Source organism: Pezoporus flaviventris, unplaced genomic scaffold (genome assembly GCF_033815535.1).
Source record: "Pezoporus flaviventris isolate CSIRO_AGI_PZ_B2104156 unplaced genomic scaffold, CSIRO_AGI_Pfla_v1 ptg000252l, whole genome shotgun sequence".
NCBI classification, from domain to species: Eukaryota; Metazoa; Chordata; class Aves; order Psittaciformes; family Psittacidae; genus Pezoporus; species Pezoporus flaviventris.
In genome coordinates, this window is record NW_026892799.1 from 234,203 (window position 1) to 252,396 (window position 18,194).

Sequence of the window (18,194 nt, forward strand, 5' to 3'; positions counted from 1 at the left end):
ACGCAGGGGGACAGGTCAGCTCAGCAAGAGTGTGGTCCCTTGGCTAGCACAGGCAGCAGAGAGTGGGGCTCTGAGTCCACGACCTCCTCCTGCCACTGACTTGTGCCTTTGGTGGGTCACTTTATGGTGTGATTCCTCTGTATCAGGGGGCTGGAAAGCACCTTGGGTGTCGGTACTGGCTATTGAATGTACCTTTGGATACCCAAAGGCTGTGATACCCGGACAAGGGGTAACAGGTTAAAACTTAAACAAGGGACGTTTAGATTGGATATAAGGAAGAAGTTCTTTACTGTGAGGGTGCTGAGGCACTGGAATGGTTGCCCAAGGAAGCTGTGAATGCTCCATCCCTGGCTGTGTTCAAGGCCAGGTTGGACAGAGCCTTGGGTGAGATGGTTTAGTGTGAGGTGTCCCTGCCCATGGCAGGGGGGTTGGAACTGGATGATCTTAAGGTCCTTTCCAACCCGAACTCTTCTATGATTCTATTCTATGATACCTTGGGATAGAAGGACTGCGAGCTGGGACCGCCCTCACTGCACGCCAGGCCACGAGATGCTCGGGTGTCTCGTACGGTTGTGCCATGGGGCCCTGCAGACACCCAGCTGCTTGCAGGCTGCGGAGAGGAGCCTGGCTCTCTAACCATGCCCTCCCCTTGCAGGGATCTACACCAGTAACAAGGACCCCATTTCGCACGGCGGTGGCGTGCTCCGCGCCGTGTGCAGCACCCCGCTCTCCTCCAGCCTCCTGGCACACCAGGGCACGGCGTCCCTCCCGCAGCTCAACCGCTCGCCCTTTGCCAGCACCATCCCAGCCTCCTCCTCCTCCTCGGTGTCCACCACGCAGGTAAGAACACGGGGGAGCGGGATGGGGGCTGTAGCTTGGGAAGAGCTGGGCACAGAGGAGCTGCTTTCCTCACTTGGGAACAGCTCCTCTTCCTTCGCTGCAGCTTCCCGTAGAGTGGGTGGAAGGATGCAGGAGGTTTGGCATCACAGCCCCGCAGCCTGTTTGAGGCTGGGAGGAACTTCAACCTAAAAGGATGCATTGCTTTCCAGCGTTAGAGGAAGCACAGGCAGTGCCCAGGTCGCAGAGGCTGTGCTGTGTCCCCTGCTTCCCAGTGCATCCTGCTGCTGGTGCTCACCCCGCAGCACCGATAACGTGGTGGGAGGGCTGGCGCATCCCCGCTGGGTGGGCTCTGCGTGTGCCAGGAGACAGAGCCTGGTCCTGTGTCGGGAGCTCGCTGTGGGAGGTGTTTTACAGGGAGGAGAGAGCTGGGTTTACAGCTTCACTGTTAACACGGCTCATTCAGACCTCTTGGCTCCGAGAAGGGCTTGGGAAGATTTCAAGTGTCTAGCGAGGCTTCCAAGGAGGTATTTTTAACACTGTCTCCTGAGCCAGCCGGGATCGAGAGTCAGGAGGAGATGGGAGAACGAAGCTATTTCCCTCCTGCCCCTTTGAGAAGTCATTCCTCTGTCTCTGCCTCCTTCTTTTGCCACGTAGGTGTTCTCCCTGGCGGGTTCCACCTTCAGCCTCCCTTCCTCGCATATCTTTGGGAGCCCCCTCACATCTGGGCTCTCGATCAACCCGCTCTTAAACCAGTCGGAAAGCAGCCGGGCAGGTACGTGAATCAGAAGGTATGTGAGCTTGGACTTCCAAAGGGCTCTCCCCTGGAAGAGCTGGGACAACCACATCCGTAGCTCTCCAGCTGCCCTCCCTGCTTGCTCCCATCCTGTGCCCGTGCGAGCCAGGGGCTAGGAGAGGGGGACAGTGGCTGTTTCCCCAAGGCAGGGGGTGCTTGTGTTTGCCTTGCTGCAGTGCTGGCTTGCAGCCCTGTAGAAGCACATCTGCCCCTGTGCCCCTTGGCTAATGTGTGGCCCTGCACTTGTGCTAGAAAGGCACAGGAATGTGAAGTCCTTCCCTGCTGAAATTCCTTGTCTTTTCACCCAGTGAAGCTGCCCAAAGGGAAGGAAACCTATGGCGAGCTTCTCCTTGCTAGGAAGAAGTTAACAGTTGGGGCTTCAGTTTCTGGGTTTCTTTTGGGATGAGGGGTGTCTCACACGCCTAATTCCCATCTTCCATTCCTGGGTTACTTCCAGCCCTTCCCCTTTTGGCTTTGTTGTGAGCACAGCAAACCCCACTGGTTTAAGCTTCCAAACACGAGCGTGCCAACCCTGCCTTACTTACAACTGCTCATATTTTCCCACCGAGGCAGATCCATTTTTCTTGGAAAATTGCCTATTTAAGAAGCAGGAAACTGGAAGCATCGTGAGATTTTTATTTTATTATTATATTTTTCCACCCCCCCCCAAAAAAAAACAACCCAGAGTGGGCCTCGTCTTTGCCTGGCACCAGTAGTCAAACAAAAGCACCCTCCTCCTTTTCAGACGGTTGCCATTGTGCTGCCACTGCCTCGTGCTCCCCTAGCCCAGCAATGCTGGCAGCTCAGCATGCTGGATGCTGAACTCCAGGGAGCCCACTGGGTGCTGAGCGCTTGAAAACACACATTAGGGGTGGCTCTGGGTTCTCTGGATCACCAAATAAGCACGCCCTTATTTGCCTTCACAAGCGTGCATGCCTGCATGTAAAGCATGAATGAACACGTGTGCTTGCTCCTGGCCTTTGCAAGCCCTCGGAGGTGCCTGGCTCTCCCCTGTGTCCATCACTGGCAGCATTGGGTCTTGTGTGGGTCCCCCAACACCAGCAGCTTGGCTTGCACTTGAAGGGGCAGACCCAGCACAGCTGAGCTCAGTGGGAGCCAGAGCCGCGGGCATGCGAGCTCTTGAGTCAGGAGTGATTCACTCACCTGGAATTAAGGGAAGAATGGGATGATTCAAGGGGTTGCTCTTCCCTCCCAGCAGTCACCAAGAGGGAGATGACCCACTGCTGCTTCCCCTTGGCTGGGGTTTTGGCAAGGTGCTGACAGCAGGAAGAAGCGAGTCAACTGTCAGGAATAGCCCCAGCAGCCTGGGTTCTGTTCCAGCCCTGCAGCTACTGCTGAATGAGTCCTGGAGGCAAAACCCTACGCACAAAGTGTTTGCCCACCACCCCCCCCATCCCCTCCTGGTTCTTAGGTTCCATTTCCAAACCTGCTCCTTTTGTTTGACTGGGATTTTATCAGCTTCACGACATGGTTTTTTTCCAGTTCAGGCAGCATTTAGACGGGCTCCTGGGTTTTGTCACATTTAAGGTTTGCTCGTCGCTATCTCCTGCTGCTGGAGCTGGTGGCCCAGAAGGTGTTAAGCCCAATTCCCTTTTGTTTTATTCCAAGGGGGTTCATTAACATGCATTAAACCTCCTGTGTGGGGCCATTTTCACTTAAAACTGTGGTGACTGCTTTAATCCCAGCTTGTTAACAGGGTGGTTGTGAAGTTTCAGGTAATCCTCCCTTGTCCTGAGTTCTGATCACCTTTCCTGAGCCTATCTGTGCAGACAGATCCCATGGAGACATCGCTTTCATGGCAGTAATACTTGAGCTTTCCCTCGTTTGAATGCGATGGAGGGAGATGGTGTCACCCTGTCTTACAGATGGGGGGAACTGAAACTGTTCTCACTGATGGAGCTTGATACCAGGGTGCCTTTGGCAGTACAAAAAGTCTGATTCTTATCTTCCCACTCCCTTAGCTACTGTCTAGTTCTTCCTCCCACGGCTTGTCCTGGATCCTTCCTCATTATGATGACGGGCTGAATGTATTTATCTTCTCTAGTTGTCTTCAAACCTCTCTTTCATTCTTGGGGCCTTGGAGAGGGCTGTCTCGATGCGATAACTCAGTCATCGTCCCCTTTCAGTAGACAACAGGGTGGTGTTGGCCAGGAGATAATTGAACCTGGAGCCTGGTACTGTGTCAGAACCCCAGCATTGTATGTGTATGTGTGCATCCTTTCTGCTGCCAGCAGACGTGACAGTAACAAGCAGGCATCAAAGCTTAGCTGCATTGAGTGGTCGGGTTGCCAGTTAAAACCCTTGCAGTGAAGCTGCGCACAGTGGGCTCTGAGCATCTTCCAAAGGGTTTTTAGGTGGTCCTTGGATGGAAACAGCCCTGCTGTGGGCTGACTGTTCCCAGCCTTCTGGTGGCTGATCCTGGCTGGAGAACTTAGGAAGTTTTCATGCCTTGTGGTGGCCTTGAAATCAAGACTTGTCTCCATGTGGTGCCTTATACTGGGAAACTCTTGCTGACTGCCAGCTGCTGGTCACCCTTAGGAAGCAGTGGCTTCTCCCCAGAAGGGTGGCCCAGCTGTGATGGTCAGAAGGGCATTCCCATAGGGATGAAGGAGTGAGCATCCCACTTGTACCTGTCTGTAAGAGCTGCTGAACAACAGCTGCGTTTGCTTGTTCTCAGCAGTGGAAAATACCCCGCTCGGGGCATTACACTGTAAATCACAGCGTTCCCTGCAGGAGACTTCCTGCATTCTTGTACATAAGAAACGTCTCTTCTTGTGTGCAGAGGAGGAGCAGAGCCAGCCAGCTGGTGCAGGCTGCAGTCACAACATCTGACACGTCCCAGAGCGAGGGGAACGGGTGTTTACAGGCTGGCAGGCTCCGGGGATGGAAAGCAAATGGCAGATAAATATACTTCACTTCTTGAGTGCTCTTTGGCTGGGAGATACCCTTGCCCGTGAGCACACGCACAGCAGCTCTGTCCCCAGCACTGCAGCGTCCCAGCTCCCTGTGAGAGTCACTTCTGGACACTCAAGCACTTATTTAAGCTCTTTAGAAAGGAGATGAGGATCTCAAAACCTTGGAGGGCCTCCAGATGGGTTTGGGGAAAGGATCCTGGATGCACAGGGCTGCTGAAATCGTCGAATCACAGAGGGGTTTGTGTTGGAAGGGACCTTAAAGCTCATCCAGCTCCACGGGCAGGGACCCCTTCCACTAGAGCAGCTTGCTCCAAGCCCCTGTGTCCAACCTGGCCTTCAACACTGCCAGGGATGGGGCAGCCACAGCTTCTCTGGGCACCCTGTGCCAGCGCCTCAGCACCCTCCCAGGGAAGAGCTTCTGCCTAAGAGCTCATCTCAGTCTCCCCTCGGGCAGGTTCAAGCCATTCCCCTTGTCCCAAGCCCCTCTCCAGCTTCCCTGCAGCCCCTTCAGGCACTGGAGCTGCTCTCAGGTCTCTCCTCGCTCTCACGGTGAAGGAAATGTCAAACCCCATCGAAGTTGAGCCCGTAAAAGCCGCTTTTTTGCGCGGTTTCCGCGGCGCGGGAGGGAGCCGGGGCTGGGGCAGGGGCCGGTTCCTTCCCCGGTTCCCCAAGGAAAACAAGGGCTGGGGGGGGGGGGTGTCGGGGGTGACCTTCCCGAGGTGCCCCCCCCCTCGTCCGGGCCGTGTGCCGGTGACAGCCGCCCCGCCCCGGGGCGGAGCCGTGCCGCAGTGCCGCTGCCTGCGCTGCTCGGTGCTCCCATCTAGCGGGGCCCGGCGCCCCCGGGTACCGGAGCGGGCCCTTGCGCGGGGCCGGGCGCCTATGAACCGGGTCCCTCTGTGTCCTTCTCCCCACGCAGAGCCCGACCTGGAGGACTGCAGTTTCGGCTGCCGAGGGACGTCGCCCCAGGAGAGTCTCTCGTCCATGTGAGTGTCCTTGAGGAGAGGGCAGGCACCGGGGGGAATCCGCATCCAAAGCTGCATCCGCATCCAAAGCTGCATCCGCATCCAAACGTGCAGCCGCATCCAAACGTGCATCCGCATCTGCACGGCGGTACCCCGGCAAGCGTGGGATGACACAGCAAGGAAGGGGAGAGAGGCTGCGGGAAGTAGAGGCAGCTCCTTCCCTTCTCGTTTAGGCTGGGGATGGGATGGGAAGAGGCAGGTTTGCTTTGCTCATACGAGCCGGGGCTGGCAGGAATGGAGGGTTCTCCTCCGCTCCACTTGAGGCTGGGGGGATGCAGCCACTCCCAGCGCGAGGCAGAAGAGATGTGGGGAGAAGGTGCAGATGAGGGAAGCACCTCTGACATCTCCCCACCCCTTTCCCCAGGTCCCCCATCAGCAGCCTGCCCACCCTCTTCGACCAGACGGTGTCCTGTAGCAGCAGTGGGCAGCTGGAGAATGTTCCCCAGGCCACCCCAAACATCGAGCAGCTCCTGGAGAAGCAGGGCAACGGGGAAGCCGGCGTGAACAGTGAGTCACTTGGGGCATAGGCTGCGGGAGGAGAGGGCCTGGGGCATGGTTGTGTGGGAGCCAGCTGGGCAAAGGAGCCGGGTGGGGGACAAAGCACCAGGCTGTGCCATGGGGGAGTAGCTGGCAGTGGGGCTGGGATCTGGTGCCAGTCTCCTCCCCCAGGGTGGACTAACTGCGTTACCTCCTGTGGATCCCCTTCCCCTCTTCCCTCCCCTGACCCTGTCCCTCTTCCCCCCTGCCATCCCTGCAGTTGTAGAGATGCTGAAAGCCCTGCACTCGCTGCAGAAGGAGAACCAGCGGCTCCAGGAGCAGATCATGACCCTGACAGCCAAGAAGGAGCGTTTGCAGCTCCTCAATGTCCAGCTCTCCGTCCCTTTCCCCGTGGTGACCACCAGCAATGGCCCAGGCAGCCAGGCCCAGTACATCCTGCCTCCCAACGGTGAGGGGACCAGTGGGGTGCATCACCCTGTGCCCTTCCATCACAGTGCCCTGGGGTGGGCAGGAGGGGTGGCGGTGGGGTGGCTGTGACCCATTTCTTTCTCTATAGCCACTGTCCTTTGCTATTGCTGTGGCAACCTCCGGCTCCTCCCCTGACTCAGCATCCTCACTTCTCTCCTCCTTACAGTGTGCAACAACGACTCCCTGAGCATCAGCAAGAGCCCCCCTTGCAAGAACAGCTTTGGGATCGAGAACTCGCTCTCCACTTCCTCTGAGGTACACTGGCCGCCACATCCACCAGCCAGCTGGGGAAGGGGCCTGGGGAGGGAGCAGAGCAGTGCAGTCCCAGTGCTCTGCTTTGATAGCCAGCAAATAAAGCCTCATAGTCCAGGCCCAGCAATCAGGTTTCTTCCTCTGGAGTGCCCGTCCTTCAGTTCATCTCAGTGCTGAGGGTCTGTGTTGAGTAGCTGAGACTGGGAGCGCGAGGTGAGGATGCTTCTGGGTTATTCTGGCTGCGCTTCTAGAGCTCCAGCAAAGCATATCTGAGTTCTGGGATGCCTCTGAGCATACACCTGCGCTTGCACTCACAGCACCCCCCCCACCACCACCTTTTCCCACCTCCAGCTCCTGCCCTTTGGAGCTGAGCTGACCTTTCACAAGCTGCCCCAGTCCGATGCTCTTGTGTCCGTTTCTCCCCCAGGACCCTCATTCAGGTTGCCCCAGCAGGAGCAGCTCTTCCCTGTCCTTCCACAGCACTCCTCCACCCCTGCCCATGCTGCAGCAGAGTCCTGCCTCGCTACCCCTGCCCGGGGTGCAGCAGGTGAATGGCCTGGCCAGGGTGGCAGGCAGCGGGCTGGGGGGTGGCCCCACTGCCAGCCACAGCCTCTCCACGGTGCCCATGGTGGACGGCCTGATGGGGACCCTGGCAGGAGGTCAGCAGATGCCCATCAACGGGATCCTGGGGAACCTGAACGGAGCTCAGGCTGCCCAGCCTCCGAGCGCGCTGCCGCAGGCCAGCGGGCCGCCGACCCTGCAGCTCTCCACCAGCCTGAGCAGGTGAGGACGGAGCTCGCGGGGACAGCCCTGCCCTCTCCAGCACACGCTTAGCACCGGGAGGGAATCCCTATGGATGCAGGACCAAGGCCGGGCGGCACTCACCTTCCCTGCCCTGCTCCCCTTGCAGCGTGAGCCCCCTGACCGAGCAGCAGCGGCACGTCCTGCACCAACACGAGCAGCAGCTCCAGCAGCTCCAGCAGCTCCTGACTTCCCAGCCGCTTAACCCGGTAAGTGTGCCTTTGGGGGCCCCATCCGGCTGATGAGCCCCTTAATGGGAAAGCCTCGGGGCAGAGAGCCGAGGAGCTCCCTCCTTCGCGTGAGTCCCCTGCCCCGCAGGGCTGCAGCATCCTCTGCCTTCCCCAACCAAGGAGGGAGGGGAGAAGCTTTAGGCAGGAAGGTGCGGCACCTCCCGCAGGAGGGAGGGGGATGAGCGTTTCTTTGTACCAAGGCAAAGCTCCAGTCCGGGTTCCCCACATCCCAAGGCGAGGAGCACATGGTAAACCCAAGCACCGTAAACCCAGGAGGGCTGTTGGCTCCTCCGGCACCTTTGAATGCAAATCGTGCCTGCTCCTGTGCCGCCGGCACGCAGGTCTCTGGGCTCACAGATGTGCTGGGGCCCACAGGAGAAGAAGAACTCGCTTGAGGACACTGCTTGAGATTCAAACGAGATAAGCACCAAATTGCTCAGTCCTGAGGCAGGGAGCTCTGTCTGGGCACATAGACTTGGAGATGCCAAGGGGAATGTGTAGGTGGCTGAACACTGGGGTCACAACAAGGATCAAGGCGGCTGTTCTGAGGATCTTGGCTCTCTGCCTGCATCCTCTTGGGTGGAACAGCAGCTCCATCCATGGCTGTTGCGGGAATGGCTGCTTGGATCCATGCTAAACAAGCCCCTGAGCATGTAAAGCCCACATTCACCTGGCCTGCAGAAGCCTCTGTGTTGTCCCTGCCCTGCGGTGGAGCTGCCTGGGGGTGCTAACAGCTCCTGTCAGTGAAGCAGTGCTCATTCAGCTGTCCCATCAGCTTGGCCCGTTGCTTTGGATAGGTTTCTGGGTCAGGCTATTTATAACGCAGGCCAAGCAGATTTGAAAGGGCTTCTCTTTAGAGCAGCTGATGTCACCGTGTCATCAGCTGCATCCCTGTGGGTACAGGAACAATGTCAGCTCTCAGCCCGCAGCATCGGTCGATGGTTGCTATGGTGATGGCACAGTTGGGTTGGATACGAGGGCATCCCTCTGGGTGCAGGGGAGCTGTGGCCCTTGTTCCCCCCCCTGCCCCGAGCCCAGCTCACCTACGCTGACCCTGTGTGTCAGGGCTGAGCCGTGCAGCAGGACAGGCTGGGGAAGGAGACTGAGGACAGTGAATACCACAGTCCATGGGTGGGTTGATGCATTGGAAGGAGGGAGCGGATCTGTGTGCCTGCAGGTGTCCCGGTGAGGGTCAGCTAATCCTATGCTTCAGGAAGTAATGGGGTTGGAAGGGTCATAAGCACAGGCTGTCAATGAACACGAGACACTGTTCCTCTCTCTACCTATAGAGATGTAATCAAGGGGACTTCTTCCCTGTCCCCAGTAGCATCGCCTAGGATGGAGCGTGCCCCATGTGGCTCCTGGCTCCTTTGTGTTAGGTGTCACCTCTCTCCCTGAGCCCTTTCTCCCTCCCATTGACTTCTCTTCCTCACCCTTCCCCGCAGGAGCAGCAGGCCCTGGTGTTCCAGATGATGCAGCAAATCCAGCAGAAGAGGGAGCTGCAGCGGCTGCAGATGAGCAGCTCATCCCAGCTGTCCATGACCAGCCTCCTGGCAGCCACCTCTGCCCCCCTGCACTCCAGCACCAGCGCCCTGATGACCTCGGCCCCACAGCCACCCCACAGCAGCTCTCTCATGGCCTCCCTCTCCCCACAGCAGCTCAACCCTAGCAATGCCCTCCTGGCCCCCCAGGCCACCCCGCCGCTCAGCACTCCTGGGAGCAGCCTCCTGGCTTCGGGAACGGGCATCCCACCAGTCCTTACAGCACAGACTAACCCGTTTCTCAACCTGCAGGCTGATGGCAACACCCCGAAAGGAACGGTGCGTATGCTGCTAGCACTCCCCTAACCCCACTGAGCTCCTGGTGCTGGGTGCTGTACAGACCCGGGGAGAGCCAGTCTGCACTTGGGGGAGCAAGGGCACCACATAGGCACAGAGCCAGGATGCTCCACACTGCCTAGCCGGTGTCACGTCCCGATCCTACCTCCAAGGACTCTTGTAGGGCCCAGGCAGGGTCATGGGCAGGCACAGAGGCTCCCGAGGTGCCTTTCCATGTGTGTGTGTGTGTGCAGACACATGCCAGACGTGCCTCAGAGATGGGACAGATGTGCCATCTGACACAGGGATGGGACAGATGTGCCATGAGACCCGGATGGGACAATGTGCCCCCTGGCAGTGCTGGCCCTATTGGAGCCTCGTGATGAAAGACGAAGGTGACTGCATGTTGAAGCCCAGGGTTTAGGAGGAATCTTGCACCCAAGAGGAGAGGTGGTGACGAGGTTTACAGCCTCTCTGTAAAGCAGCCTTGTACTGGAACACCAGTGCCTAGGGACTGATGGCGTGATGCTGTCATCTCCATCCCTCCCCTGGCCTCTGCCTGTACCCAGAAGGTCCAGCCCTGGTTGGAGACGTTTAGGAGCCAAAGGCCAGGGTTAAGGGGCCCGTTTGGTCTGAACTGGGCAGAGGGGGAACCCACGTCTCCATTGGTGTCAGAGGAGCCCGAGAGGTCGCGGTGAGCAGGGCCAGGGCCAGGGTTGCTGCCCCTCCGGTACTGATACCTGTCTCCTCTGCGTCTCTTTTCTGTTTGTTTTTAAAGAGCATGAATGAAAAGGGAGCTCCTCTTACCCAGGACAAGGGCTAAGCTCCCCCCCTCGCCCCGAACAAACCAGCAGCCAACTCCTCTCTCAGCCAGAGGAATGTGGCTTTCCACTGTCAACCTTGATACTGTTAGAGCAATGAGCACAAGGCTTCCACGGAGCGTTTCCTGCCGCTGGGCAATGCCAAGAGGTGCTTTGGAAGACGGAACATCTCTGATGGAGCCCTGGCGTCACGAGGAGGGAAGGTCCCTGGGCCGTGCCACGCGTGCTCAAGGCGAAGCTGTGTTCCCGTGCAGAGCGGAGGAGGGAGTTAACCCCAGATCCCTGCTGAGCACCAGTGTGTGTTCACGTGTGTTAACCCCCCTTCCCCTCCCAGAGGCCAAGGCGCTAAGAGACCATGGAGCATCCTTGGCCGAAGGCCGTGGTGGAAGGAGGCTCCTTTCTGCAATACCCTCGGAAGCAGCACTGGAGACGTGGTGGCAGTGCCCACGTGCTCTGCTTCGCCCCGGCGGGGATGTGAAGGGATCCTCTAGCTGAGATTCCTCACCTGCTTCTCATCCGCTGGGCTCTGAAGATGCTCTTCTCTCTGGAGCCATCACGTGGAGTCCCAACGCCTCAGCTGGATCCAGACGCAGCCTGCAAAGACACGGGTGGTGGAGCAATGGGTAAGGACCAGTGCTTGGGGAGGTGAAAGCCACCTGCTTCCTTAAAGGACGTTGCCACATCTGCTCCGCCAGCTGCTCGGGGTTCCGTGCTGTGCCGTACCACGTGAAAAGCACACTCCTGCTCCTTGTGCTGGCTCTTGCTCTTCCAACGGCTCCAAAGGCTAAAATTCCAGCTGGCAAAGGGGCTCGTAGCCACTGTGACCCCTCTCATAGCCAACTTCGGGAGGTGCATTTGAACCCGGCGGCTCTTCCCCAGCCTGAAGCTGGGAGGTAGAAACGCGTGCGGAGAAGAGAGAGTCCCCAGTCCGGTCCCTGCTCTTTCCTGCGCACCACAAACCATTCCAGGCTGGCAAACCCACGTTCTTCCACTGGTCCTGGGCACTTGAAGAGGGATCTCCAAGCAACCCTGAGCTAGGCCAGCGGAGCCTTCGTTGTTCTCCACCTTTTAACCTTAACTCCATCTTGCAGCCTGGAAACCTCAGCAAAGAAATGGGCTCCCTCTGAGCTTGGATGCGATGGATTCACGCAAGGATGGAGTGGGGCGGCTCTGGAGGAAGGGGAGCATCGGCGTCAAACGTACAAGCGCCCCTTCTCCTCCTCCTCATCACCCCCTGGTTCCATCCAGAGCTCCTGGGGGCAGGCGGGAAGATTCCAGCTCATAGGAATGGCTATGGATATTTCTCAGCACATTCCCACTGCCTCTTCACTTCGTTTGCACTATTCACACTTGTCAGCAGTGGGGCTGTGCTGATAGGACAGGAAAAGTTTGTTATAGCAACCCCCCCCATCTGCTGAATAGCTTTCTTTTACTTCTTCTTTTTGTGTTTCCTTGGAAGATTGTCACGGCGATGGTTGGATAAGGCTTAGAGGAGAACAAATCCCCTTCTGATCTCAGCCTCCAGTTCTGTGAACTGGGCAGAACGCTGCTGTCTGCTCAGAAATATATATATATTATATATATATATAGCTTTTTTTATATATCTATAAAGAAAAGCTAATGTTTTAACAAGGTTAAGAAGCTACTGGGAAGATGGAGATGGCAGCTAAAAGTGGAAAAGCCCAGCACTGAGAAACCACCATCTTTCAGCTGCAAATGGTTCAACTCTTTGGCTCCTTGTCCCTGGAATTGCTCCGGCACAACTGTGTCCTTGCACTTATATTCTCTCTTTTCCTCCCCTCGCTGTGGTGTTCCCCATCCCCTCTGCAAGCAGAGGTGGCCCAACACCCCCCAACAAGGACCCTCTGCTCTATTGTGGGATCTCTCCCACCGTGGGGCTCCTTCCTTGCTGCCCCCTCCGTGTGGGGAGTCTTGGGCTTGAAAGCAGCAAGCAGAGCATCCCTGGTTGTGTGCGGGATGGCTGCATCCACGTGAAGGCTGCACCAGGCAACCTTTGGCAAGCAACAGGTCCTTGGGATTTGGGGACAGCCATTCCTTAATGCTGATTGGGGTCAGCAAGGTGATGGATTCCTCACCCTGGAATCGGTACCAGGAAGAGAGGGGACGGGAAGGCAGGAAGGCTGAGGAGCATCCATCCCTTGTGGAGCGAGTCATGGTACAACGTGTGTTGCCTCCCAGGATGAGCAAAACCCATGTTCAGATCAGAGCTTTGGTGCCCAAATCCTTGGGGGACAAGAGAAAACTCAATGGCAGGTACTTAGCAGTGAGTTTGGAGTCAGGAAACTTGCTGCACAGGGAAAATAATGGAGCAGCTTGGGAATCAAGGGCTGAATTCCAGGAATTTCACTGATGGCAGGAGCGCTGTCAAAGGCAGGGAGGGCTGAGCCGCCTCGTGTCCCGCATCCCTGCTTTGTGCTCCCTGTGCCAGGGATGGGCTGGTGATGGCAGGAGTTTGAGGGCGAAGCCGCTCGTGGAGCAGGGAGGGATGAGGATGGAGAGGAAGAGACATCCAGACATAGAGCACTTATTCCCTGACAGCTTCCAAAGGCGCCCGGTCCCTTTGGCACATCCTCACCTCAGCCCCTCAACCTGCCCCCATCCCTTTTCAAGACGGAGGAGGAGGTCAACATCAACCATTATCTCTGTGAAAAAGAGGGCGAGCAGGGGAAAGAGAAACTAAAAGCTAAAGATTATCTGTGTTTCAGTTGCACTGGGGTATGTTTCTTTACCCGTTTTGATGCTAATGTCTCATTTAGTATGTTGCATGTGTCCTTTTTGTTCTGATTTGGGTTTTTTTTATTGAATAAAAGAGAAAAAATGTGTATATTTTTGGCAATTTAAGGTAATGTAGCTAAGATATATTTTTTTCACGCTGCTTGACTGTTCTTTATTATAATAAATAATATTAATATTAATGCCAAAGACTCTTTGAATACAGCTGAGGTTTCAAAATGGAAATGTGATGGGGTCCGTGTGGTTCGAGGTCCTGTGGCAGGGCTGGGGTCCTGCTGCCTGCACTGATGGGATGCTCAGGGAAGCTGCCTGGCTCCTGCATGGATTTGCCCCTGGGGAGGGGATGGAGACACGAACAAGGTGGTTGTTCATTAGCAAAACGTCCCCCCCCCCCAGTACCAGTTCCTTGTGCTGAGATGCCCCAAACACTGGCCCAGAGAAGCTGTGGCTGCCCCATCCCTGGCAGTGCTCAAGGCCAGGTTGGACACAGGGGCTTGGAGCAAGCTGCTCTATGGAAGGGGTCCCTGCCTGTGGCAGGGGTTGGAGCTGGAGGAGCTTTGAGGTCCCTTCCAACCCAAACCAGGCTGGGATTCTGTGATGGTTTCTGGAGCGAGTGGTGCTGCTGCTGGCCGTGGCTGTGCTCTACTCCAGGCAGGACCCTGGAGCCCAAGGGATGGACTCGCACTGAATGGAGCAGCCCCCAGGCACATCCCCTTCCCCAGCTCTCCACAGCAGCAGGAAAGCTCCTGTGCCCCAGTGCTAATGCTCTGGTCACAGCCAACAACTGCTGCTTGTTCCGAGCTCCCAAGGGACCGCGGCTGCATCCAGCTGCGTCCATCACCTCTCCCCCTGCCAGCCAGCCTGAACAGTGCACCCAAGGAGAATGACAGCATCTGCTCGGTGTCTATATCTATATGATATATGATGTCTGTATCTATATTGGTATCTATATATGTATCTATAGATATATGATATCTATAGTGGCATCTATATATGTATCTATAGATATAGATGATGTCTATATCTATATTGGCATCTATGTATCTATAGATATAGATGATGTCTATATCTATATTGGCATCTATATATGTATCTATAGATACAGATGATGTCTATATCTATATTGGCATCTATATATGTATCTATAGATATAGATGATGTCTATATCTATATTGGCATCTATATATGTATCTATAGATATAGATGATGTCTATATCTATATTGGCATCTATATATGTATCTATAGATACATGATATATGATGTCTATATCTATATCAGTATCTATATTGATATCTATATATATTGGTATCTGTATCTGCTCAGTAACTCTTCTGATTCTGTGTCTCCCCTGGAGTCTGCTCCTGAGCATGGGAGACCTCGTCTATGTCCACACTGTCTTAGGAGCAGACAAGGGGGTTCAAGCCATCTGCATCCATGGTGCCAGAGCCTGAGCCAGCCCTGTCCCACTGGGGCCACTACCCCATGGCCAGAGCATGTGGGGAAGCAGAGAACTGGATGCAGACAGAGTCCATCCAGGGCTGAGGGAGCCCCCCACTCATACAGGGGACACTGGTGACCAGCTGGGAGAGACCTGGAGCGGGACCTGCACAGGATTGCTCCAACAGCCACGTTTCCTGTACTTGCTATGGATGATTCTGCCGTTATCCTGGTCCAAGGGGATGCTCCTCAGGCACAAAAGGAGCACCTTCCTCTCACGTCTCTCCAATCTCCATCCATGCAAAGCAGGAACAGAAACGCCTCCAAGACCCAAGCAGTGGAAAGAGGAGAATTTTGCCAGGAACAAGGCACGGTACCTGTGGAAACAGGAATCTTCTCGTCCGTATTTCAGGGCTCCAAGGAGCAGCTCAGAGGTGCTGACAGGTTGAGGGAAGCGAGTGACGCTGCACAGAGGATTTACAACCTCCTTGGTTAAAGCACGGCTTTGCATGTCCCTGAGGGATGCTGGGAGCATTCCCACTGCACTGGAATGGTGGGAGCTGGCACCGTGGGACCCCCACACGGCTGCCCCTGGGGTGCCCCCCCCCCCAACTCATTCCCTCTGTCAAATACGCTGCATTTCCCAATACTTCAATGTCTACAAAGGGGGGGACCCCAAACCTTCGGTGCTGGGAAGACGAACTTCCAGGGGAGCAGGGGGACAGCCCCCCCCACCGCCTGCAGCTCCACGGGGCCGGGGGCTGGGGCGAACCCCCCCCACCTGCGGAAGGGGATAGGAGGGAAACGGGGGGACACCGACGGGCCTGGACCGGGCTCCCCGATGGGGGGGGGGGGGGGGAACCCGGAGCTGCGGCATCCACCGGGACACGGAGGAACCTTCCGCCGAGCCCGCCCCGGCTCTTCCGGCGGCGCCGGGAGGAGGAGGAGCCGCTGCCGGTGGAGGTGACCGGGGCCATGCGGCTGCTGGCGCTGGTGAGAGCGGCGGCGGAGGGGGGGCTCCGCCGGTGCCGGGACCCCGCGGTCGGGTCTCGCATCCCCGCGCTGCGGAGGAGCTCGGGCTCGCCGCAAGCGGTGATCGCCGCTAAGGAGCCGTTCGCGGTGGAGCTGAAGGCGGGCAGGACGTACGCGTGGTGCTCCTGCGGGCACAGCAAGCGCCAGGTCCGGGATGGGGACGCAGGGAGGCGGTTTTGGGGGGGGGGGGGTGTGTGTGTCTCGGTGTGGGCAAAGCCCCCTGCTCTGATCCCACCCCCCGCTTCGCTTCGCAGCCTTTCTGCGACGGCGCCCACAAGACGGCGGCGCCGGGGCTGTCCCCGCTGCGCTTCACCCCCGAGGAGGACGCGCGGGTCTGGCTCTGCGGCTGCAAACGCACCCGGACCCCCCCGTACTGCGACGGCACCCACAAAGGGGAGGCGGTGCAAGGGGCCTCGCTGCCCCCCCGGCCCTGACCCCCTGCACCGCGCCCGGCTCGGGGCCGCCGGGATGCTCGGTGTGTGGGTAAACGGGAGGAGATGCTGAGCTCCCACCGTAACCGACGGCTGAGAGGGGGCAGCAGCTTTGCCTTCAGCCCCACTGAGGAATAACCCAGTGGATAACGGGACTTCCCGGAGTGGTTTTCATTGAATCAGCCAGGTTGGAAAAGACCTTTAAAACCATCACATCCAGCCATTGCCTAGCACTGAGCCATATTGAACCTCGTGCAATCAGCCCCATTGATCCAGATCCCTGCACAGAGCCTTCCTCCCCTCCGGCACGTCAAACGCTCTCACCCGACTGAGTGTGCACTTGATCCTCTCATGCAGCTCATCATTAAACCAAGCCCTGGGGTTGCAGGATGCAGGACAGAGGAACCGGGTGCCTGCAGTTGTGCAGGCGGATGGAGGGAACGACAGTTCTGCAGCATTTATTACATTTACAAAGCTGTATAGTTATACAAATGTTTAACCAATAACAATATATGAATATCCGAATATATTACAAGACATTAAAACGTCGTACAGGATGCAGACATACAGAGCAGTTTGGTTTGTACCATATAGGAAAGAACAGAAAACAAAACACCCCCCCCGCCCCAAGCCCCCCAACAGACCCTGACCGAGGCACCTCAGCTGCCTCCCTCGGTCCATTCTGACCTATTTACAAGGAGAAAAGGGGTGTCAAAGTCGAGACAAACAGAGCCCCCCCAACACGCTTCGAGCCCCTCGTCCAGCCCCAGCTTGGGGATGGGGGAGAGGAACAGAAGAGGCCCCACTGGGGACCCTTCCCAAACCCATTCCCAGTGCCCGGAGCCCCGGGGCTGGGCTGCAGCAATGGTGCTGCTGTCCCAGCCGTGCTGGGGGTGCAGTGCTTCCAACAGATGAATTAAAGGATAACAATAATTAAGAAACACGCTGACGACATCCCACATTTCCTGACCTTTGGAATGGGGCTGTTCAGACAATTCCCGTGCCGCTTTGCCTTTGGTCCTCGCTGTGCCGCTGTGGGGGTGCTGGCTGGGTGCTGCAGGCACTTGCTTGGTTTATGTCCCCCTCCCCAGCAAGGGCAGGAATAAACCCCCCCCCCCTTGGCTCTGTGCTCCTGGGGCTCGTGTGCTTTATATGGTCCATGTAGAACGTTGGTCCATTGCGGGGCTGCCACCCAATGCACGGCAGCACCTTCCCACCATTGCCCCTCACCGAAGCCTCCTGGCTAAAGGCACTGTACTCTATAGTTTCTCTATTTAAAAACCCAATGGGGGGGGGGGGGGGGGAAGGAGGAGAGGGGGGGAAGGATGAGAGCAAGGGGGAGAACGCAAAGAAAAGCTTTGAAATGCAGCGTTGAAGCTGTGGGGAGCCACTTGTGGGGTGCTTTGAAGCCCCTGGGTCCCACAAAGACTCATCCAGCGCTGCCAAAACAGCCCCCAGTGGTTTAGACCAGAATCGGTGCTGGTACCAAGGAGGAGACACCAGTATCTAGTGGACCTTGTGCTCCTGCCCTTTGTCGCTGGCACTACACCACCCACCCTACTTACTGTGCATGAAGGGGAGCGTCTGCATGAGGCTTCACGAGGGCAGAGCCTGAACCTCCATCCAGAGACCGCATGGGAAGAGCAGATAAAGGAACAGGGAGGCGCTGGGCAAGGCAAAGCCAAGGTGGGGGCAAGGCCGGCAAGCGATGCTCAATGCCAACCAATGGAGCCGGGGCAGCCCGTTATCAAACCTGGGGCTAAAACCAGAAACAAACACAAACACAGCAATAAACCACAGGGCATGGGGGGGGATGGAGGGGCAGTTTTTGGCTTCTGTGCTTGGCCTTTACCTGTGCTTCACCCTTACCTGTGCAGCTGCGAGTGTGCCCCTGCCCCATGGAGGGGAGAGGGATGGGGAGGAGAGGGAAAAGTGGCAGAGAAACTGAGCAAGGAAGGCAGCAGCGGCTCCCAGCTCTGGCATGCAGCTACATCAGTGAAACCCAAAGGAAAAGGAAAGGGAAAAAGGAGGTGGGGGGGGGAAGGAAAAGAAAAAAAATCA

At 57.0% G+C, this 18,194-nt stretch overlaps 2 protein-coding genes and 1 long non-coding RNA gene across 8 annotated transcripts in view; 2 read left to right on the plus strand and 1 right to left on the minus strand.

Moving 5' to 3' along the window:
• MLLT6 (MLLT6, PHD finger containing) overlaps positions 1–10,702 on the plus strand; it is a 41,703-nt gene extending 31,001 nt beyond the window's left edge. For all 5 annotated transcript variants that reach the window (XM_061442763.1, XM_061442765.1, XM_061442764.1 and 2 more), the window contains 10 exons: positions 656–840; positions 1,495–1,612; positions 5,486–5,552; positions 5,956–6,098; positions 6,349–6,537; positions 6,724–6,812; positions 7,237–7,592; positions 7,720–7,819; positions 9,286–9,660; positions 10,436–10,702. In XM_061442763.1, the coding sequence (XP_061298747.1) occupies positions 656–840; positions 1,495–1,612; positions 5,486–5,552; positions 5,956–6,098; positions 6,349–6,537; positions 6,724–6,812; positions 7,237–7,592; positions 7,720–7,819; positions 9,286–9,660; positions 10,436–10,480 (1,667 nt within the window). In that variant the 3' untranslated portion in view covers positions 10,481–10,702. The remainder of the gene's footprint in view (positions 1–655; positions 841–1,494; positions 1,613–5,485; positions 5,553–5,955; positions 6,099–6,348; positions 6,538–6,723; positions 6,813–7,236; positions 7,593–7,719; positions 7,820–9,285; positions 9,661–10,435) is intronic.
• A 2,670-nt stretch (positions 10,703–13,372) lies between these two features.
• Positions 13,373–15,252, minus strand: LOC133263093 (uncharacterized). 2 transcript variants are annotated; one of them, XR_009741442.1, is made up of 3 exons: positions 15,155–15,252; positions 14,874–15,047; positions 13,373–13,564 (listed from the first exon to the last, which is right to left on the minus strand). It is a non-coding gene; the product is annotated as an uncharacterized LOC133263093 (long non-coding RNA). The 2 variants fall into 2 exon arrangements; XR_009741441.1 differs by having other exon boundaries at positions 14,874–15,246.
• Positions 15,253–15,532: 280 nt separating this feature from the next.
• On the plus strand, positions 15,533–16,194 carry CISD3 (CDGSH iron sulfur domain 3). Its single transcript, XM_061442728.1, has 2 exons — positions 15,533–15,849; positions 15,957–16,194. Exons 1-2 carry the CDS (start codon positions 15,646–15,648, stop codon positions 16,134–16,136), a joined length of 384 nt encoding a protein of 127 aa, XP_061298712.1. The 5' UTR covers positions 15,533–15,645; the 3' UTR covers positions 16,137–16,194.
• Positions 16,195–18,194: the final 2,000 nt, after the last annotated feature.